This window comes from Salvia miltiorrhiza, unplaced genomic scaffold, assembly GCF_028751815.1.
Source record: "Salvia miltiorrhiza cultivar Shanhuang (shh) unplaced genomic scaffold, IMPLAD_Smil_shh original_scaffold_455, whole genome shotgun sequence".
NCBI classification, from domain to species: Eukaryota; Viridiplantae; Streptophyta; class Magnoliopsida; order Lamiales; family Lamiaceae; genus Salvia; species Salvia miltiorrhiza.
Window position 1 is genome coordinate 343,414 of NW_026651553.1, and position 16,776 is coordinate 360,189.

General features: G+C 37.2%; 3 protein-coding genes across 8 annotated transcripts; 2 read left to right on the forward strand and 1 right to left on the reverse strand.

Annotated features, from left to right (window-relative positions):
- Positions 1–1,444: 1,444 nt before the first annotated feature.
- LOC131004721 (CDPK-related protein kinase-like) lies at positions 1,445–5,658 on the forward strand. 4 transcript variants are annotated; one of them, XM_057931455.1, is made up of 11 exons: positions 1,445–2,127; positions 3,179–3,309; positions 3,485–3,526; positions 3,624–3,732; positions 3,880–3,958; positions 4,040–4,336; positions 4,423–4,535; positions 4,623–4,730; positions 4,818–4,880; positions 4,967–5,134; positions 5,217–5,658. In XM_057931455.1, exons 1-11 carry the CDS (start codon positions 1,753–1,755, stop codon positions 5,355–5,357), a joined length of 1,626 nt encoding a protein of 541 aa, XP_057787438.1. In that variant the 5' UTR covers positions 1,445–1,752; the 3' UTR covers positions 5,358–5,658. The 4 variants fall into 4 exon arrangements, with proteins under 4 accessions (XP_057787438.1, XP_057787439.1, XP_057787441.1 ...); XM_057931458.1 differs by lacking the exon at positions 1,445–2,127 and adding an exon at positions 2,652–2,946; XM_057931457.1 differs by lacking the exon at positions 1,445–2,127 and adding an exon at positions 2,660–2,961.
- A 393-nt stretch (positions 5,659–6,051) lies between these two features.
- Positions 6,052–7,879, reverse strand: LOC131004722 (protein ALP1-like). Its single transcript, XM_057931459.1, has one exon. The coding sequence runs from the start codon at positions 7,650–7,652 to the stop codon at positions 6,324–6,326; it is 1,329 nt and encodes a 442-aa protein (XP_057787442.1). The 5' UTR covers positions 7,653–7,879; the 3' UTR covers positions 6,052–6,323.
- Positions 7,880–9,652: 1,773 nt separating this feature from the next.
- LOC131004724 (zinc finger protein ZOP1) lies at positions 9,653–13,264 on the forward strand. 3 transcript variants are annotated; one of them, XM_057931460.1, is made up of 7 exons: positions 9,653–9,745; positions 9,792–9,975; positions 10,670–10,870; positions 11,609–11,726; positions 12,207–12,302; positions 12,382–12,778; positions 12,932–13,264. In XM_057931460.1, exons 2-6 carry the CDS (start codon positions 9,967–9,969, stop codon positions 12,732–12,734), a joined length of 777 nt encoding a protein of 258 aa, XP_057787443.1. In that variant the 5' UTR covers positions 9,653–9,745; positions 9,792–9,966; the 3' UTR covers positions 12,735–12,778; positions 12,932–13,264. The 3 variants fall into 3 exon arrangements, 2 of the variants coding, with proteins under 2 accessions (XP_057787443.1, XP_057787444.1); XR_009095094.1 differs by lacking the exon at positions 9,653–9,745 and having other exon boundaries at positions 9,817–9,975; positions 12,932–13,010; positions 13,078–13,264; XM_057931461.1 differs by having other exon boundaries at positions 9,669–9,975; positions 12,382–13,264.
- The last annotated feature ends 3,512 nt before the right edge of the window (positions 13,265–16,776 follow it).

Sequence of the window (16,776 nt, forward strand, 5' to 3'; positions counted from 1 at the left end):
TTGCATAATTCTATTTTAGCATTACATTAATACATTGAGGGCTCGTTTGGTTTTCACTAAAGGATTATGTAGGATAATTTGTAACCAGGATATTTAGCGTGGATAATGACAGATTATTAATACTGAGTTGGTGTTTGCTATGATGGCTAAATACAGAATATCCTGGTTTAAGTTAATCCTAGAGGGGAGGTGGTATTATTAATCCTAATAAATCTGGATTAATAATACTGGGTCGTGGAATTAAACCGGGTCATCCGCATTATTACTAAATAATACCAAACACTAGACTGATATGTACTAAATTAGCTAATACAGTGTATTAGCCAATATCAAACACGCCCTCAGACTATTTTACTTGTGCTTTTATTTATAAAATTGTCTTTGCATTCCTTAAGTAATGTTATTGACTGTAATGCCACTATTTATTATTCCCCCCGTCCCACGAATTTTGAGTCACCTTTTTTTTAGGCCGTCCCACAAATCTTGAGTCATTTTTTTATATGACAAAAATATTTCTTTTTATTCACATGTTCACTTTTTCACTTACCACACTTAACACACTAAATATAGTATTTTCTTAATTTTCGTGACGAAAAGAATTGCCTCAAGATTTGCAGGACGGAAGAAGTACATGTTATCAACCATTACAATCGCCCTATGCATTGAATGGTTGTGATCAATTTCTAATATACTTATGCCATATTTTAATTGAATATATATTAAGGGAAAATGTGCAGATTGGCCCCCGAAGTAGTAGCCCCTGTAGCGTATAACCCCTCTTACTCACTGTGTGTGTAACTAAACCCCTAAACTCTGAGAAAATTGTGCAAATTAAACCCCAAACGTTAACGGACACTTAACGGCGTTAGGTCAGAGGGGGGAATTTGCACCATTTTCTCGGAGTTCAGGGGTTTAGTTGCTCACACAGTGAGTAAGAGGGGTTATACGCTATAGGGGCTACTACTTCGGGGCCAATCTGCACATTTTCCCATGTATTAAAAACACACACACACGCGTGCGTCTCATATTAGTTTGAATTTATTTATTACTTGTGTTTATCTATTAAATTATTTGCGTATGAATATGTATCAAGAAATCTTATTCTACGTTAATGAGGCCTAGCTAAAATAGTAAAACTGAGGCATCTAAAGACTTTCTTTTGTGAGAGGTCTTGAATTCAATTCGGCCTGCGTGCATGCAAATTGCTTATTGTTTTTCCTCTTGAATTTTCTTTTTTAAAAAAAGATGTTATTCTACGTCGTTTTTTGAGAATAACGAACGTTATTCTACATCGTTAATGTGAGTATTTTTGTAAACGCATAAATTATAATATGTGAATTTATAACATTATTATGCTAGGTATGAATAGTATAGGATCATGATGTATAGCTAGTATCCATTTGTGGGTAACAAAAACATTAAAACAGTAATATCTTCATTAATTGAGCCATATAATAGACAAATACCCTCATATAAAAAATAAATTAAACCAGTGTGGTAGAGCTCGTTGGAGGAAGACGTGGAATCTTATAGAATATCTGAATATGGAATATAGATTATATACGTACTGCAATAATACTATATACTCTTGCCATACATAAACAAACGATAGAACACAAATTTCATGATACTTGCAAATTGCAATCTCCCACAATTTTTTTTATATATATATAAAATATAGTATTTACGCTCAATCACCATAATTCGAACAATAAAAAGCTTATTCCTCCTCCTCCGCCGCCGCCTCCGGCCATGGGGATTTTCGCCTCCAAGCCAGTTCCGAAGCCCAACCCCTACGCCAGAAAAGAAGCACCAGAGTATTCGGAGCCTCCGACGCCGGCGGAGACACCGCGGAGGAGGCCAAATCCCCCGCCGTCGCCGGCGAAGCACCTGATGGCGGTGCTGCTGAGGAGGCACGCGTCGATGAAGCCTAATGCGGCGGAGATAGCAGAAGGGGCGGAGGCCGGTTTGGATAAGAGCTTTGGGTTATCGAAGAAGTTCGCAAGCAGGTTCGAAGTGGGAGAAGAGGTGGGGCGGGGGCATTTTGGGTATACCTGCTCCGCCATTGCCAAGAAGGGTGACCTCAAATCTCAAAAACTCGCCGTCAAGATCATTCCCAAGTCCAAGGTCGCCTTTTTTTTTATCCATGCTACCTTTTAATTTCAGTCCAATCTTTATTTAAAGTTTGAGATTGCCTGTTTCTTCATGAATTTTATTTAAATCTGCTTTGCGATAGTCATTGCATTTTTCTTGCATAGAGTTATCATGTTTATATCAATCAAGATGAAGAAACCCACGATTCATTTTGAGTAAAATTGGATTGTACAGTGTAGTGAAATAACACCATTTTGGAAGTCATTTATGAGGCGGGGTTGCTTATTTAGGACAGGTGTGCAACTGCAGCAGATATTGTCCGTTCATGTTCTTATTCATTCATAATCAACGCATTACTAATTAGGTGATGAATAGTCACACTTTGATTGCAATTCATTCATTTCTTTTCTAAACGTGTAGTAGCGATTCATTTGAAAATGTAGTATAGGAGCCCACTTAGGTAGCCATCTTTATTGCTAATACAATAATGATGGTAGAGAAAATAGCGTTGCTGCATTTTATCATTAATAGTTGCATGATTGGGACAACTCTATGGCTCCAGAATTTCCCACAACGTATGCTCTTTAGTATAGTCTATTGAGATATAGTTGACGCTTTGTCATTTTAGTGTATGTATGCAGCCCCAAAGAGGATATGTAGAAATAACACCATGTTCTTCTATTTTGGAGTTTCCAGATGAATTGAGATTTAGATTATTTCTGAAATTTTATCATGATGAACGAGAGCAACGCCTACTGCGATTGCCTTATCTTGAAGCGATTATTGAGGCATTTGGTTGCAAGAATACGAGTTAGAGGAGTTTTGGGAGTCTAGGATCACTTCTTGTGCTTGGTAGATTTGAAAATGGTGCCATCTTTAATTAGAGTTGCATTTTGTTAATCCGATGCTGATTCCTGATACTTTAATAAGCAAATAAAAGAAGCATCTTCCATATTTGGTTGCCCTTCATGTGCTGAAATACAATTTTCTTTTGCTTTCTACCAACTTCTGTCAGCTATGGCTTAAACTTTTCCTTCTCTTTTATATTCAAATCTTGCTTTCCTCACATGGTTTTGGTGAGCAGATGACGACGGCTGTTGCTATCGAAGATGTTAGGCGAGAGGTTAAAATATTGCGCGCCTTGACAGGACACCGGAATCTGGCACGATTTCACGAGGCATTTGAAGATTCCGACAACGTCTATATAGTGATGGAGTAAGCATCCAACATGTTACCTCGCATGTGTTTCAAATAGAATATGAATTCGACAACAATTTCAACTCTGATCTAAATCATCTGGTATAAAATTTGTTAAAATCTTTACACATGCTCGTCCACGAGCACCAGCCATATTGGAAGTTAAAATAAGCCATGTGTATATCTTTTCCAGATTGTGTGAAGGGGGAGAGCTCCTTGATAGGATACTTCAAAGGTTCTATTCAGTTTCATTCGAGCTCGTGTTGTCTTTCGTTTCCTAGCGATAGATGAGCACAACGGGCATCCTAACATATGTTCGTCTTGTTTACTAGAGGCGGGAAATTCTCCGAAGATTATGCAAGGACGATCATCGTACAGATTCTGAACGTCGTAGCATTCTGCCACCTCCAAGGAGTGATCCACCGCGATATTAAGCCGGAGGTAACGATCTCCATATCGATCTCCATGTACTTGGAATGTTTCAGATGAAGTTGTTTGGTTTATCAAAACATGGCAATGATCTCAATATAATAGGGCTATGTTGTGTACTATCCAATTTTATGGTCTCCTTTATGCATCATTGTACAGAATTTCTTGTTCTCCTCCAAACATGAAGATTCTGAAATAAAAGCTATTGATTTTGGGTTATCAGATATCATCAGACCAGGTTGGTTCTCCCTTCCTCAAAATTTCGACATCTTGCTTATCTGTTTGTATGAAATCCAACTTATATAGCCAAACTACACAGATCAAAAGCTCAACGAGATAGTCGGAAGCGCCTACTACGTCGCGCCCGAAGTTCTACGGAGATCGTACGGCACAGAGGCCGATGTTTGGAGCATAGGCGTGATAGCATACATACTACTATGCGGCAGCCGCCCGTTCTGGGCTCGCACCGAGTCTGGCATTTTCCGAGCAGTTCTTAAAGCATGTCCACGTTTCGATGACGACCCTTGGCCTTCATCGTCGTCAGAGTCGAAGGATTTTGTAAGATGCCTGTTATGCAAAGATCCCAGCCGTCGAATAACTGCTGCTCAGGCTTTATGTGAGTCATCCTTTAAATTCAAGTGCTGCAACTTCCCCTTACTCGTACTCGTCTCAGACCCTCTACAATCATCGTCTCGTTCGCAGGTCATCCATGGCTCCGAGATCACGAGAAAGTGCAGCTCCAGCTCGACGTTCACGTGTTCAGACCCATGAGAGCGTATATGCGCTCGTCGCCTCTGCGTAGGGCTGCGCTGAGGGTGTGTATATCTCCTACTTACATTGCCAACCCTAATCAGTAGTTTCAAACTCGCTAAAATAATCGCTCTATTCGCCAATTTTTGCAGGCGTTGTCGAAGATATTGACGGCAGACGAGCTCTTCTTCCTTGAGAAACAATTTGCATTGCTGTGTCCGGATGCAAATGAAGGCATAACTTTAGAGACCATAAAGAAGGTCTGTGTTCATATCATAAGCCAACAGTCTTAGCTCTTTCCTCATTCATGAGCTGAGTTGAACCCAGTTTTCTTTTGGTCCGAGCAGGCGTTGATGAGAAGCGCAACAGAGGTGATGAAGGAGTCCCGGGTTCTGGATTTCCTCGAGCCGGTAACAACACAATGCTGTGTGTTCTATGTTCCTTCATTTCTCGATGCACTTGTAGTAACTCATGGGCAGATGCTTCTGAATTGCAGCTAAACGCGCTTGGGTACAGAAAGATGCACCGTGAAGAGTTCTGCGCAGCTGCATTAAGCATCCATCAGCTGGAGATAGGCGATGGCTGGGAAGAACGAGCACAATCTGCGTATGAGATATTTGAGAAAGATGGAAACAGGGCTATTCTCATTCAAGAACTAGCATCCGTAAGCTGGGTTTTCCTCTTATGTTTTCGATAAGACATCTTTTCGTATGGGAGCTTTAACTGATGTGAATTTTTGTTACCAGGAACTCGGGCTTAGTCCTTCGGTGCCAATCCACACAGTTCTGCAAGAGTATATAAGACACAGTGATGGGAAGCTGACCTTGCCAGGTTTCATAAGACTGTTGCACAGCCTACGCCCATGCTCACCTGCAAAGACACCGTAAGAGCTACAAGCAAGTTTTGGATAACAATGGTTAGTATAAATTGCAGCCCAGAACCAAGCACCACGCCTGTTTCTGTCCCTCAGTCCTCGTTTATTCATATGATCCCATTTATCAGTACAGTTCTAAATACTTCGTGAGAGAGCAAACACAACTACACCGAAACTGTACAGAAGCGTTTTCTGCATAGAGGTGGAGAACTTCAAAATTCTGTCATTTTTGTTTCATTACCACACAAATGTGATGGTATATGTACATTCTGATTTCTGATGCAAATACCATTCAAATCTACCATTTGCTGATATTTCCTGAAATGTATCATACACTGTATGTTTCTATTCGGGCAAAGAACAAGAAATACAACAGTGCGCAAAGACAATTAGCCACACCTAGATGTAACATGGGACGGATCCTAAGGTATCCCAAGTCATTTCCTTCATAACTGGATTTCCCTCCTACATTCCATTCTGTTTTCTTTTTTGTGACGGAAAGAAAATGAAGAAATCAAGAAACCCCTATCAGGCAAATCTACCACCAATAATATTCGGAGAAGGTTATTGAAATTTTCGAAAATGCAACAACTAGGGATATAAATACTCAAAGAGGGCTCAAATCAGTTCCTTTGTCATAAGACCTAAGAGCAGTATTCAATAGCAATGGAGGTAGTAGCAAATATCTAAGAATCATGCACACCAAATTGAAAAGGCTATCCAAAAAAGTACTAATTCATTCTGCACCACAGTTAAGCAATAACACATTATAAGCAACAACTTACAAGAGAGACATTCCCTAATGCATTCATATCCTCCAATGTAAATTTGGGACTAAAATCAGACTATTTCATCTTATGAACTATAGGATATAACAGGAAAAAGAAAAAAGAAAAAAAAGGCACAATGTCAAGCTAAGCTGTGTTAGTAATACATCGAACGACAGGTAATCTTACATTTACCGCCTAACAATTTTCCCTCATCTTGATGAGAGTCGTTGATACAGATCATCGGCCAAAAGCTGCCTCAAGTTCTCCCCATAGTAATAGCATGGCTTCTCGTTCTCCAGCAACCTCGGTGGCTGCCCACTCTCCTCCGGCTCCTTCCACAGCTCCGGCTCAGGCTCCCTCGCAACCTGACACAGATTATGCAACACACAGCAAGCAACAATTGTTTGAGGCGCGTGATTCAATCCCACATTCAAGTCCTGCATAATCTTCCACCTCCCCTTCAGCAACCCAATCGCCCCCTCCACAGCCTTCCGCCCTTTCAGCAAGGCCTCGTCAAACGCGTTCTGGGCTGGGCTGCCCGTCCTGTTGTAGCTGAAGGGCGTCAGCAGGAAAGAGAGCAGCGGGAAGCTCCAGTCCCCGACTATATACGGCCTCACGGGCTGCCCCTTGACACTAACCGCCTTATCCCAAACAATGTCGCCTGAAATCAGCTTGTTATACAGCAAACTATCCCTAAAATGATCGGCATCGTCGTAGCCTCCGGGGGCTTTCACGCAGACATCCCAGAATATCTTCTTGTGATCGGCGACAACCTGCAGCAGAACTGAAGGGAATCCGTATTTGCAATAATACATGGAACCGTTGATCACATCGGGGCTGAGTTTGTGGAGCTTGACGGGGGTTGTATCAATGGCCCCGCAGACATTTGGCAGCGGCGTCAGCTCCTGAAACCCCTGGGTCGTCTCGACCAGGCGGCGGCGAGCCACGGGGATTTTGATGAATTCCGGATAGAGCTTGGTGGCGAGAAGGCGGGTGACCATGTTTGTGATTTTGGAAATTAGGTAGGGTTCGAGGGCGTATCGGGAGGCTAGGGTTTTGAGGCTGAGGCCGTGGGCGAGGCGGGAGAGGACCATGGCGACGGCGTAATCAGAGGGCAGGGAGAGCTGGGATTGGGTGATGTAGGGTTTAAGTTTCTCGACGACGGTGGTGAAGACGGGGTAGGACAAGCCGTAAAGGGATCGCCATTGGGCATCGCGGAGGGGGGCCTCCATTGCCCAGATGTGTTCGGTGGAGAGGGCACGGAAGGCGGCGACGGAGAATTCGGAGGGGGGTTTCGCGGCGGCGGAGGAGGGAGAGGCGGAGGAGGTCTTGGGCTTCTTTTTGGACGGGGGGTGGGAGGCGAGGTAGGAGAGGACGGAGGCGAGGGTGAAGAAGAGGAGCGGCGCGGCGGATGTGGAGGTGGCATCGGCGGCGGAGGATGAGAGGGCGGTGGAGGAGAGGAGGGGGGAGGTGGTGGGGTCTAGGTAATTGTGGAGGTGGAGGAGGTTTGATAACATCAGGAGGAAAGATTGATCCATGATTGGAGAAACCCTAGAGAGAGAAAGTGTTCGAGTTTTGGCTGAGAATTGGGTTGAAGCGGAAATCGGCAGGAAATAGGAGGTGGCGGCGACGGTAGCTACGACGCCGTTTAGGAGCCAGCGGCTATGTAGTGTGAAAGAGAAGTAGACTTTCTGTGCATTGATGCCACGTCATTTGCTTAGGATCCCACAACTTTACCCAGCAAAAAATACCATCTCATTTTCCAATTCAACCGGCCACGTATTTTTACTCCATTTAAATGATTCATTTTAATAGGTTATTTAAATATTACATTAAATATCAATGTAAATTATATAATAAAAAAATGGGTTATTAGCCTGGAAATAAATTAACTTTTTATATTTTCTGAAATTTAACATGACTTTTATTTTTAGCTCACAAATACACGAACTTAGCATTTTTTTCTGATTTTTGACATCGACATGAAAAAACTCTATTTATTGTTGAGGTGGAGGCCGGAATACATGACGTGAACTACGAAATATGCACTTGAATAGAATAATTTGATTCATTATTTTGATTAGAGAGTGAATGACACCACGTTAATAGTAAATTAGAATTTTTGCTTGTCGATATAAAAAATCAGAAAAAATGCTAAGTTCGTGTATTTGTGGGCTAAAAATAAAAGTCATGTTAAATTTCAGAAAATATAAAAAGTTTGTGTATTTACAAGCTAATAACCCTAAAAAAATACTTACTTCATCCCTGAAAAATTGTGACATTTTCTAATTTAACACGACCTTCCCCTCTCATTATTACAAAAAGGCGTGAGACAATATTTTCATTCTCTCTTCAATTTTAAACAAATATAGCATTTAAAAAAATTACTTTATATCTCATATTTCATTATAAACTATTCATTTTTAACATCCGTGTCCAAACTATATATGTGACCTATTGAATTGGGACGAATGAAGTATATCTATATATATATTTTTTCATCCTACAAAAAATAATGCTAAAAATGAATTTTACGAGTTTTAATAAAAATGATTGTGTACAGAAAAAATCTCACTCAAAATATAGCGTTAATAATTACTCCAGTGGGTAAATAGACTCACCATGTGGTAGAAAATATCTAAAAATGAAAAGGTACTAATTTTTATAAACAGAGCGAGTATATTTTATTACTATTAAAAACAATCACTTTATTTCACATATTGCATGATACTTGCAAAAAGTACAAATTACTTGTCAAAACATAAAATTAGATCATTTTTATAAATGATTTCAAAGTTTTGGTCATTTTTACAAATGATTCCAAAGTTTAGATCATTGTTCTGTATTTTTTTAAAATTTAGGCCATTTGTACAAATAATTTTAAAGTTCAGGCTACTTTTTGTATTTTTTTTAAGTTTATGCTATTTTTATCAATGACTTCAAAGTTCAAACTATTATTTTGTATATTTTAAATTCGGGCCATATTTACAAATGATTCTAAAATTTATATCATAAACTACAATTAACCCTAAAATTATTCTACTTTTATATACACGAATATAAAGACTAAATGAAATACCTTTTGATGCAAGATATTCACCATGCTGTTTCAATCTGAGACTATTAAAACCATACAATTGATATTCCCTGTTTAATTATTTAAATCATCATAATATTTATATAAGCAAATTCAATTAGTATTAAATTTGTGTGTAATTTTACTCATGACTTGAGATAATTGATAACAAAACTTTTGCACATCTTAGCATCTGACCACCAAAATGGTATTGAGTAAGAATTTATTGAATCAATGCATTCAATTCCTCCTCAAACTTTTTAGCTCGTGATTTTGTAATCGAATTAAAATAAACTTGAATGCATTTTGACAGCGCGAATTATCGAATGCATCAGATGCCCTTAATCCATAACGCGCACTTTCCCGGCGTTGTAAGAAGACATAGAGGAAACAGAACCTCCCTTTGAACTCGGAGAAGATCATCCCTACATTAGATCGCCTAGAAATTAGGCGATGTTCGATGGGAAACAACTAATGTGATGTGGCAAATGATAAATGAATATTCTTTTTAATTTTTACGCAAGCATTGGGCCAATCTAACCAGAACAATGATATGTGGCCAATCGAGAATTCGAATTGTTGCGGGCCACCTCCCAAATAGAAAAGGCCCAACGATTTTTTCCTGGCAATTTTAAAATCTGAAAACGGCGTCGTTGTGCGCAAGAGGAAATAGGGGAAAAGTGGGTAATTATTTTGTTAGGGTTTATTATTTGAGCTCCTACGAAAACTTTTTCTTCTTCTCCGGGAACTGAAGTTGATCAAAATCACTTTCAGCCATGACAGAGGTACGAGCAGAAGTCTTTCGATGCATTCCGATTTTATTTTTTCTCGCTTCAAATTTCTAATTTAAAGCTCCAAATGCGCGTTTAAAGCATAGAGATTACGTGGACATGTTTGAGTTATTGATTTCGTCTGGTTGGTGTAATCATAATCTTATACATGTCTTTATAAAAAGAACATTTTAACTTTGATCTAGGCCGCGTTTGACAAAATGGAATGATGGTTTTTTCAGTACGAATGAAGAATCTGAATTCAAGGATATTTAAATCCGATTTCTGAAAGATAGTGTTAATTATGCAATGCGTAGATCAGATTGAGTATTTGAATCCGATTTCCCAAGCATTGATTTAGGAGCTGAAATAAGATAAAAAAGTGTTGATCCATCTGCTGCTCGTAGTTTTGGCTTGTCAGACTTCTAAATTCATGATCGACCAAGTGGACTTTGTTTTAGTTTAGGCATATTGAGTTGCTTGTTTAACTTGAAAATGCATTTACAAGTGTATACTGCAATCACGAAAAGATGAAGGGGTTATGCTGTGTGGCTGCTTGCCTCTCCCCATATCCCTGCAAAAACAAGACAATCTTTCTTAATGCATCAAAATCATATTTGTTCAATTATTTTTTCCGTGGTTTTTGTATTTTTTTTTATCAATATATTGTTAATGCTGTCTGAAAAACCTTTCCTTTTCCTGTCTCCAGTTTTGGGTCAGTCAGGGTAACAAGTGGTGTGACACCTGTAAGATTTACATTTCCAACAATCCCGCCAGCATAAGAAATCATGAGCTTGGCCAGCGGCACAAGGACAGTGTCACCAAGAGGCTTAATACTATGCGGGAAGATAAGGCAAAAAAAGATAAGGAACAAAAGCAAGCAGCTAAAGTCCTGGAACAGATAGAAGCCGTGAGTTATCCCTTATCAAATTATCATACTATTTTGTATGTGGGCTATTATTATCTAACTCAAAACGGGACCAACTTAGTTTAATAAAAAGGGGAAAAAGATTGAATAGTGTTAATTTGCAATTTGATGATTTTTATTTACCTGTCTGGGGGCAATTCGATACGTCAAGTAAACCTGTGAAGCATACTTGAATTTTGATGCTCATAGACATTTGTTGGTTATTATAGTGAAAGGCATGTTCCTTATCACAAGTCATCCATTTTCTGTTCATGAATTTTGTTAGTTTACTGGTATGACTAATTGCTACTTATAGTCTATTCAGACATTACCCACTTATTTATCTGGTACATTGATCTTCTTCATTTTCTATTCTCATTTTTCCTTGTACTCAAAACCAGATCTTATTTTAGTATATTCCCCAAATGGTCCCTTATGATTAATGAGTATAAACACAAAACCATCATATCTCATTATAGCTGTAATTTTGCCATTGGTAATGCTTAATAGTTAAGTTAATATACCTCCCATGGTATTGGATATCCTGCAGTATGAGATTCTATGCATAGTATTGTTCATAATAATTGTGTAAGTTTATTGATATTTAGGTAATGTATCTGAGAATCTTTTACAAGTTTATCTTTATAATATTCGTTCAGCATAAAACCCTTGAGCTGCTACTATCTATACTTTTACTTATATGTTGTTTACTCTGGCTCTTTTATAATTTACTTGTCTCAGAAAGCCAAGCGCAGCTACCAGAAAGATTTAGCATCTTTTCAAGAGGCAAGGGAGTCCAATGCCCAGGCACTCATTGGTGAAGATCTAGAAACTGCTGATGGATCCAGTATGCCTGGAGGTGATAGTGATACAAATTCGTTTCACAATCTGTAATTTAATTGGGCTGATGATATGTTTGTCGATGTCCTAATCAATAAAATTATTTGTTTAATGTGATTCATGTCTGTCTCATGAATTTACATATAGGACTACTTTAAGTCTTTAGTCTAATCAGTATTCAAACATTGTTTATATGATTCAGGGATACCATCATTTGCGATACCAGACCAACCATGAGACTCTCATGTGCATAATCTGCTCAATGTTAGTGAAAAATATAATAATGCTTTCATCTAGCCAATAATTTGATATGTCAAGGCTGTCAAATCATTTGAAAACTTGCACATGTAAAGCTCCCTATATTTGATTGAATGGAGTTTCTTTGATCAACCATAAACTTGTAGACGAATTGTTTTTGCTGTTGGATTGCATATCTGTTATAATTTTCTCGACTGAACTTTTCAATTTGTTCTATTTACTTTTCTCTCTCGATGGACAGAGTGGGAGCAAGACAGTTCATCAGGCTACTACTACAATCAAACAACTGGTTTTCACTATGATCCCAATTCTGGTTTCTACTATAGTGATTCTCTGGGTAACCACATTTTCTTTAGTAATTTCTGCAGTGACTTTTGCCTATCAGATACTTCTCTAATAATATGCTGATACAACAGGTAAATGGGTGCCACAAGAAGAGGCACTTGCAGCATTTCGAGCTTCTCCAAGGTCTATCAAGACGAGACCTAACTTGGGAAAGCCACCATCAGCATCGGAGAATATATCAAGTGCTGGAGGCTCAACCTCTGAAAGTGGACCTCCACCCGGACGTTTGATTTCCACGCCACTCAATCCGATGAGATCTGTGAAAGGCGCTAAATCCTCCTCGGTTGCTGTCAAGAGAAAGCGACCAGATGAGAAGCCCAAAGCTGTGTCTAAAGAGGAAGCAGCTGCACTGAAGGCTAGGGAGGCTGCGAGGAAGAGAGTTGAACAGAGGGAGAAACCATTGCTCGGTCTGTACAGGCCCTGATATACGTGTTTGCTTCCAGAAACCCTTCCATGTTGTTGTAAGAGGTGAATTTCAAAATCGCAATCGACTATACTAGACATATTCAGGAACTTATGTTCCACATTTTCAATCTATCAATTTTGTGTTAAAAAAGATGTCCCAGTAGAATTTTCCCTGAAGTAGTTCATAGTCTGATTGTCCGAACATGACCTATGCAGGAGTCCAACACTTAAAGTGGCAAAGTGATCCATGCACTCAGACGATTTGGCATCTGCTATTTTTTCATTGCAGGAAAAGGTGAATACGGCAATGTTTGTGCACCGACTTGAACCATGTATTAATGGACCTGCATTTCTGTTTGTAGGTCGAGAGATGACGAACTTTGATGTATCCACCAAAGATTATAGCTTTACATGGGTAATTCTTCAAAATTTCTGAATATTTGATGAAGCAAAAACCTTTCCCTTTTCTATTTGCTCCCGTTTACCCAGAAACGCTTGAAACTAAATGGTTTATGTTGTATAAATAGTTGTTTATCGTTTCCACATAAACTGCTCTCTTGATGCATTAGGAAGAGAGGAATGGGGTAGGATAGAGAGAATGAGTTTGGATCCACTAATGCCTTCTATGTCGACCATTGTGCTGGGTTTTCTAATACGGTTTTCCTCTTTAATGTGTTTTTCGAGCTAATATACAGAAGTAGAGTTTTACCTAGAGCGCACTGCGGGGTCTCTCTCATAAAAAGAAAAAAAGATGTAAATATATAGGGGAGAAAGAGAGTGAATAATATATCGACAGGTTTCTTTGTTGCTTCCTAACAAGTTGGTGAGAATTGACTGGAGTTCAAAGAAGTCGGCGGTGGTTCCCTGAGTGGATGACGGCGGCACATGGTGGTGGGCGGTCTGCCGCATGAGTTTGATTTTCTTCCTCTCAATGTTCACACTGCATTTACTTCTTAGTCAATTTAGTCAACACTCTATTTAATTTTTTTGCTCTGCCACCCACATTTTCTCCATTTATTCTTCACGACTAGAATAATTCGGACCCCCCCCTCCCCTAAACTAATTGCTTAAATACCCCAATTAATTATTCTGGGTAGCCTTTTACTATTGAGTGGAGTTTGACATTTTTCGGAGTTGAGAATCATCATTTTTATTACTATGTGTTTTCATTATTTCATATGATTGGATGTGTTAGTTATGCGATGATTATGAATTTTTCTCCACTTGATTTTGCTGCCATGTTGCCGGATGTAAGGGTGATGTCGCGGTCTATTTTGGATATTTTTATCTGGAGATATTATAATTTTATAACATCTTTCACAGTTTCACTAATGTACTTTTTTTTCTATTTGATTTTGACAGCGTGAGTGTTACACGAATTATAAAATTTCACAAATTCTCTTGTGCGTCTGTAATGTCTACATGTGAGACCTTATAAAATTTTGCACTAGGTGATGAAAGTGACGTGTTATTATTTTTTGTCTTTAAATTTGTGACAGAGCTGGATAGATGTGATCTCTCATTAGATGGTTAATTTTTGTTTTTTTGGTCTTCTCATTAGTTATTACATTAGGATGTAATAAATACATCTATTAACGTGGGCGGGTTGGTGGCTATTGGTTTCATTGATATCATAGAGTGGATTATCTCACCAAACATCATATAATTAAATGCCAATAGTCTGGTGTGACCTTTCCATTTGCTTTTGTTATTTCGGATAATATATTTTAGCTTTTTTAAAAAAATATTGTGAAGTATTTTGTGATATTGTCTTACGGGTTTGCAAAAATAAATCTCAACGTGAGAGGTGAAGTGCAAATTATATTTTGACAAAAATAACAATAAAATATATGCAGTTTTCATCCCGGCCCACCGTCCATTCGTTTACGCGAGCCTTGTAAATTTTGTTCTTATTTGTTTCTCTATAATATTTTCATTCAAATTCTAAAAGCTTATCGCCTCAAAAAAAAAAAAAAAAAAAAATTAAAAGCTTAGATTCTTAATTATCATGTGATTGCCTCCTTCAAAAAATGATCATGTGAATTGCATGATTTATTCTCTAGAAATCAAATGTAAATTTTCCATTGGTCAACATCTTAGACTTTTCCAATTGTTCAAGATTCAACGTAATTTGTCAGAATCCAATAGTACTCACTCCTTGACTACTTTATATTTTTACTGCATTTTGTATTGACATGTTCTATTGACTTCAATTAATTATACGAGAATATAATTGTCATATTAGTAAACGGTATAACATAATATTAAAACATAGGCATGTACGATATTGAAGAAGAGCCGGATTTTATGCTATAGAGCAAGGAGATGACTACCTAATTGTTGTTGTTTTGTTAATATTATTTTTTTTCTCAACAACAATCGTTTCACATAAAAAAAAATCACAAAATTATAATATGAGAGAAAGTAGAGCACACTATTTTTTTATTCGAAATGTATATCATCTTTTACTCTTTATTATTTATATAAATCATGTATATTAAAATGACATGATAGTATCATAATATACACCCACAATCTATTAACATTGTTAAAATAGAAAATAAAATATTTAAATTTTTTAGAATAGAGGACACGAATCGGATGTCATTTAAAGTTATTTTCAACTAGCTGTCATCATTAAAAGAAAATCAATTAACCTTTTCTATTCGATAAAAGAAAAAACAGAAAAACAAAAGCAAACACCTGTGATTAATGATTACACCCACCATTAGCCTAACGAAATTCATGTACCCTCCTCATCTGTGACAGAATATGCTCCGACTGAAAAAAAAAAGAAGAAGAAAATATTAAAGCAAGAAAAAGTGAAGTTGGAAAAAGGTAACACAATTACAGTGTTTGATTTGAATTCTTTTCCTTACATTATGTAACACAATTCACCTTTTTGTCAAAAAGAAAACTAATTGTGCAAGGTTTGGTGGCACCACTTTTTTGTTACTATTGCCTAATGAAATTAATGTGACACATCGGAATGATGTTTCTCCATTTTGGTGCATTTAAATTGGATAAGTTTGTATTTTTTAAAAAAAATCATAAGAGATTAAAGATTCAATTAATTAATGGGTTAATTGCCTCTACAATTATTGAACTTTCATCAAATTCAGATTTTACTTACAAACTTTAAAAAGTAGTATGATAATTACTAAATTTTCATCACATTTTAATTTTGCATACAAATTTTAAAATATATCGCGATGATTATCAAACTATTGATCAATTGAAATTTCAGCCAAATTTACTGCTGATATGACTAAAACTAAATAATTGACATGACATAATTGGCGGGAAAATAAAATGACGTATGTGATCATATATTGCAACCACTATTAAAAAGCATGCAAAATCAAATTATTTGGCTAGATATGTCAATAGTAAATTTGATCGAAATCTCGATTGGTAGTAAAATCATATTTAAAATATAATGAAAGTTCAGTAATTACCACCTTATCTTTTAAAGTTTGTATGTAAAATTAGAATTCGGTGTCCAATAATTTATATATACCGACAATTAATTCTTAATTAATTTAGGGTTAATGGATAAAAACATATAACCATTTTTATTCGAATTACAATTTCGACGCGATATCTGAAATGTTTCACGATTAATGTAAATTGTACTTAGATATATCTACCCAATATAATGTCCATTTTTGCATATACAGATGTAAGCATAAGCAATAAGTATATTTCTTTTTATAGATTTATTAAAAAGCAGTTTTGGTGGAAAATATTAATTACTAGAATATACGAGACTGTACTAAATATACAAATTTATGGGACATGACACAAAGTCGTAGATTGTGGGGGCACAAATATTTATCTTCCAACCGTAATCATTTCGACAGATTAGCCACCATAGTTTAGTGATCATTTAGAATATTATATATAGCTTGCTGATCATGCAAGAAAAAATAATAAAAGAAAAATAGTAAGAGCTACCATGGGCATACATCAGATTCGATTGCAAAGAGCCAATCATATTCTCCTCTAAATATGATAATAAAATAATTAATAATGAATAATAATAGTTGTCTAGAATTACA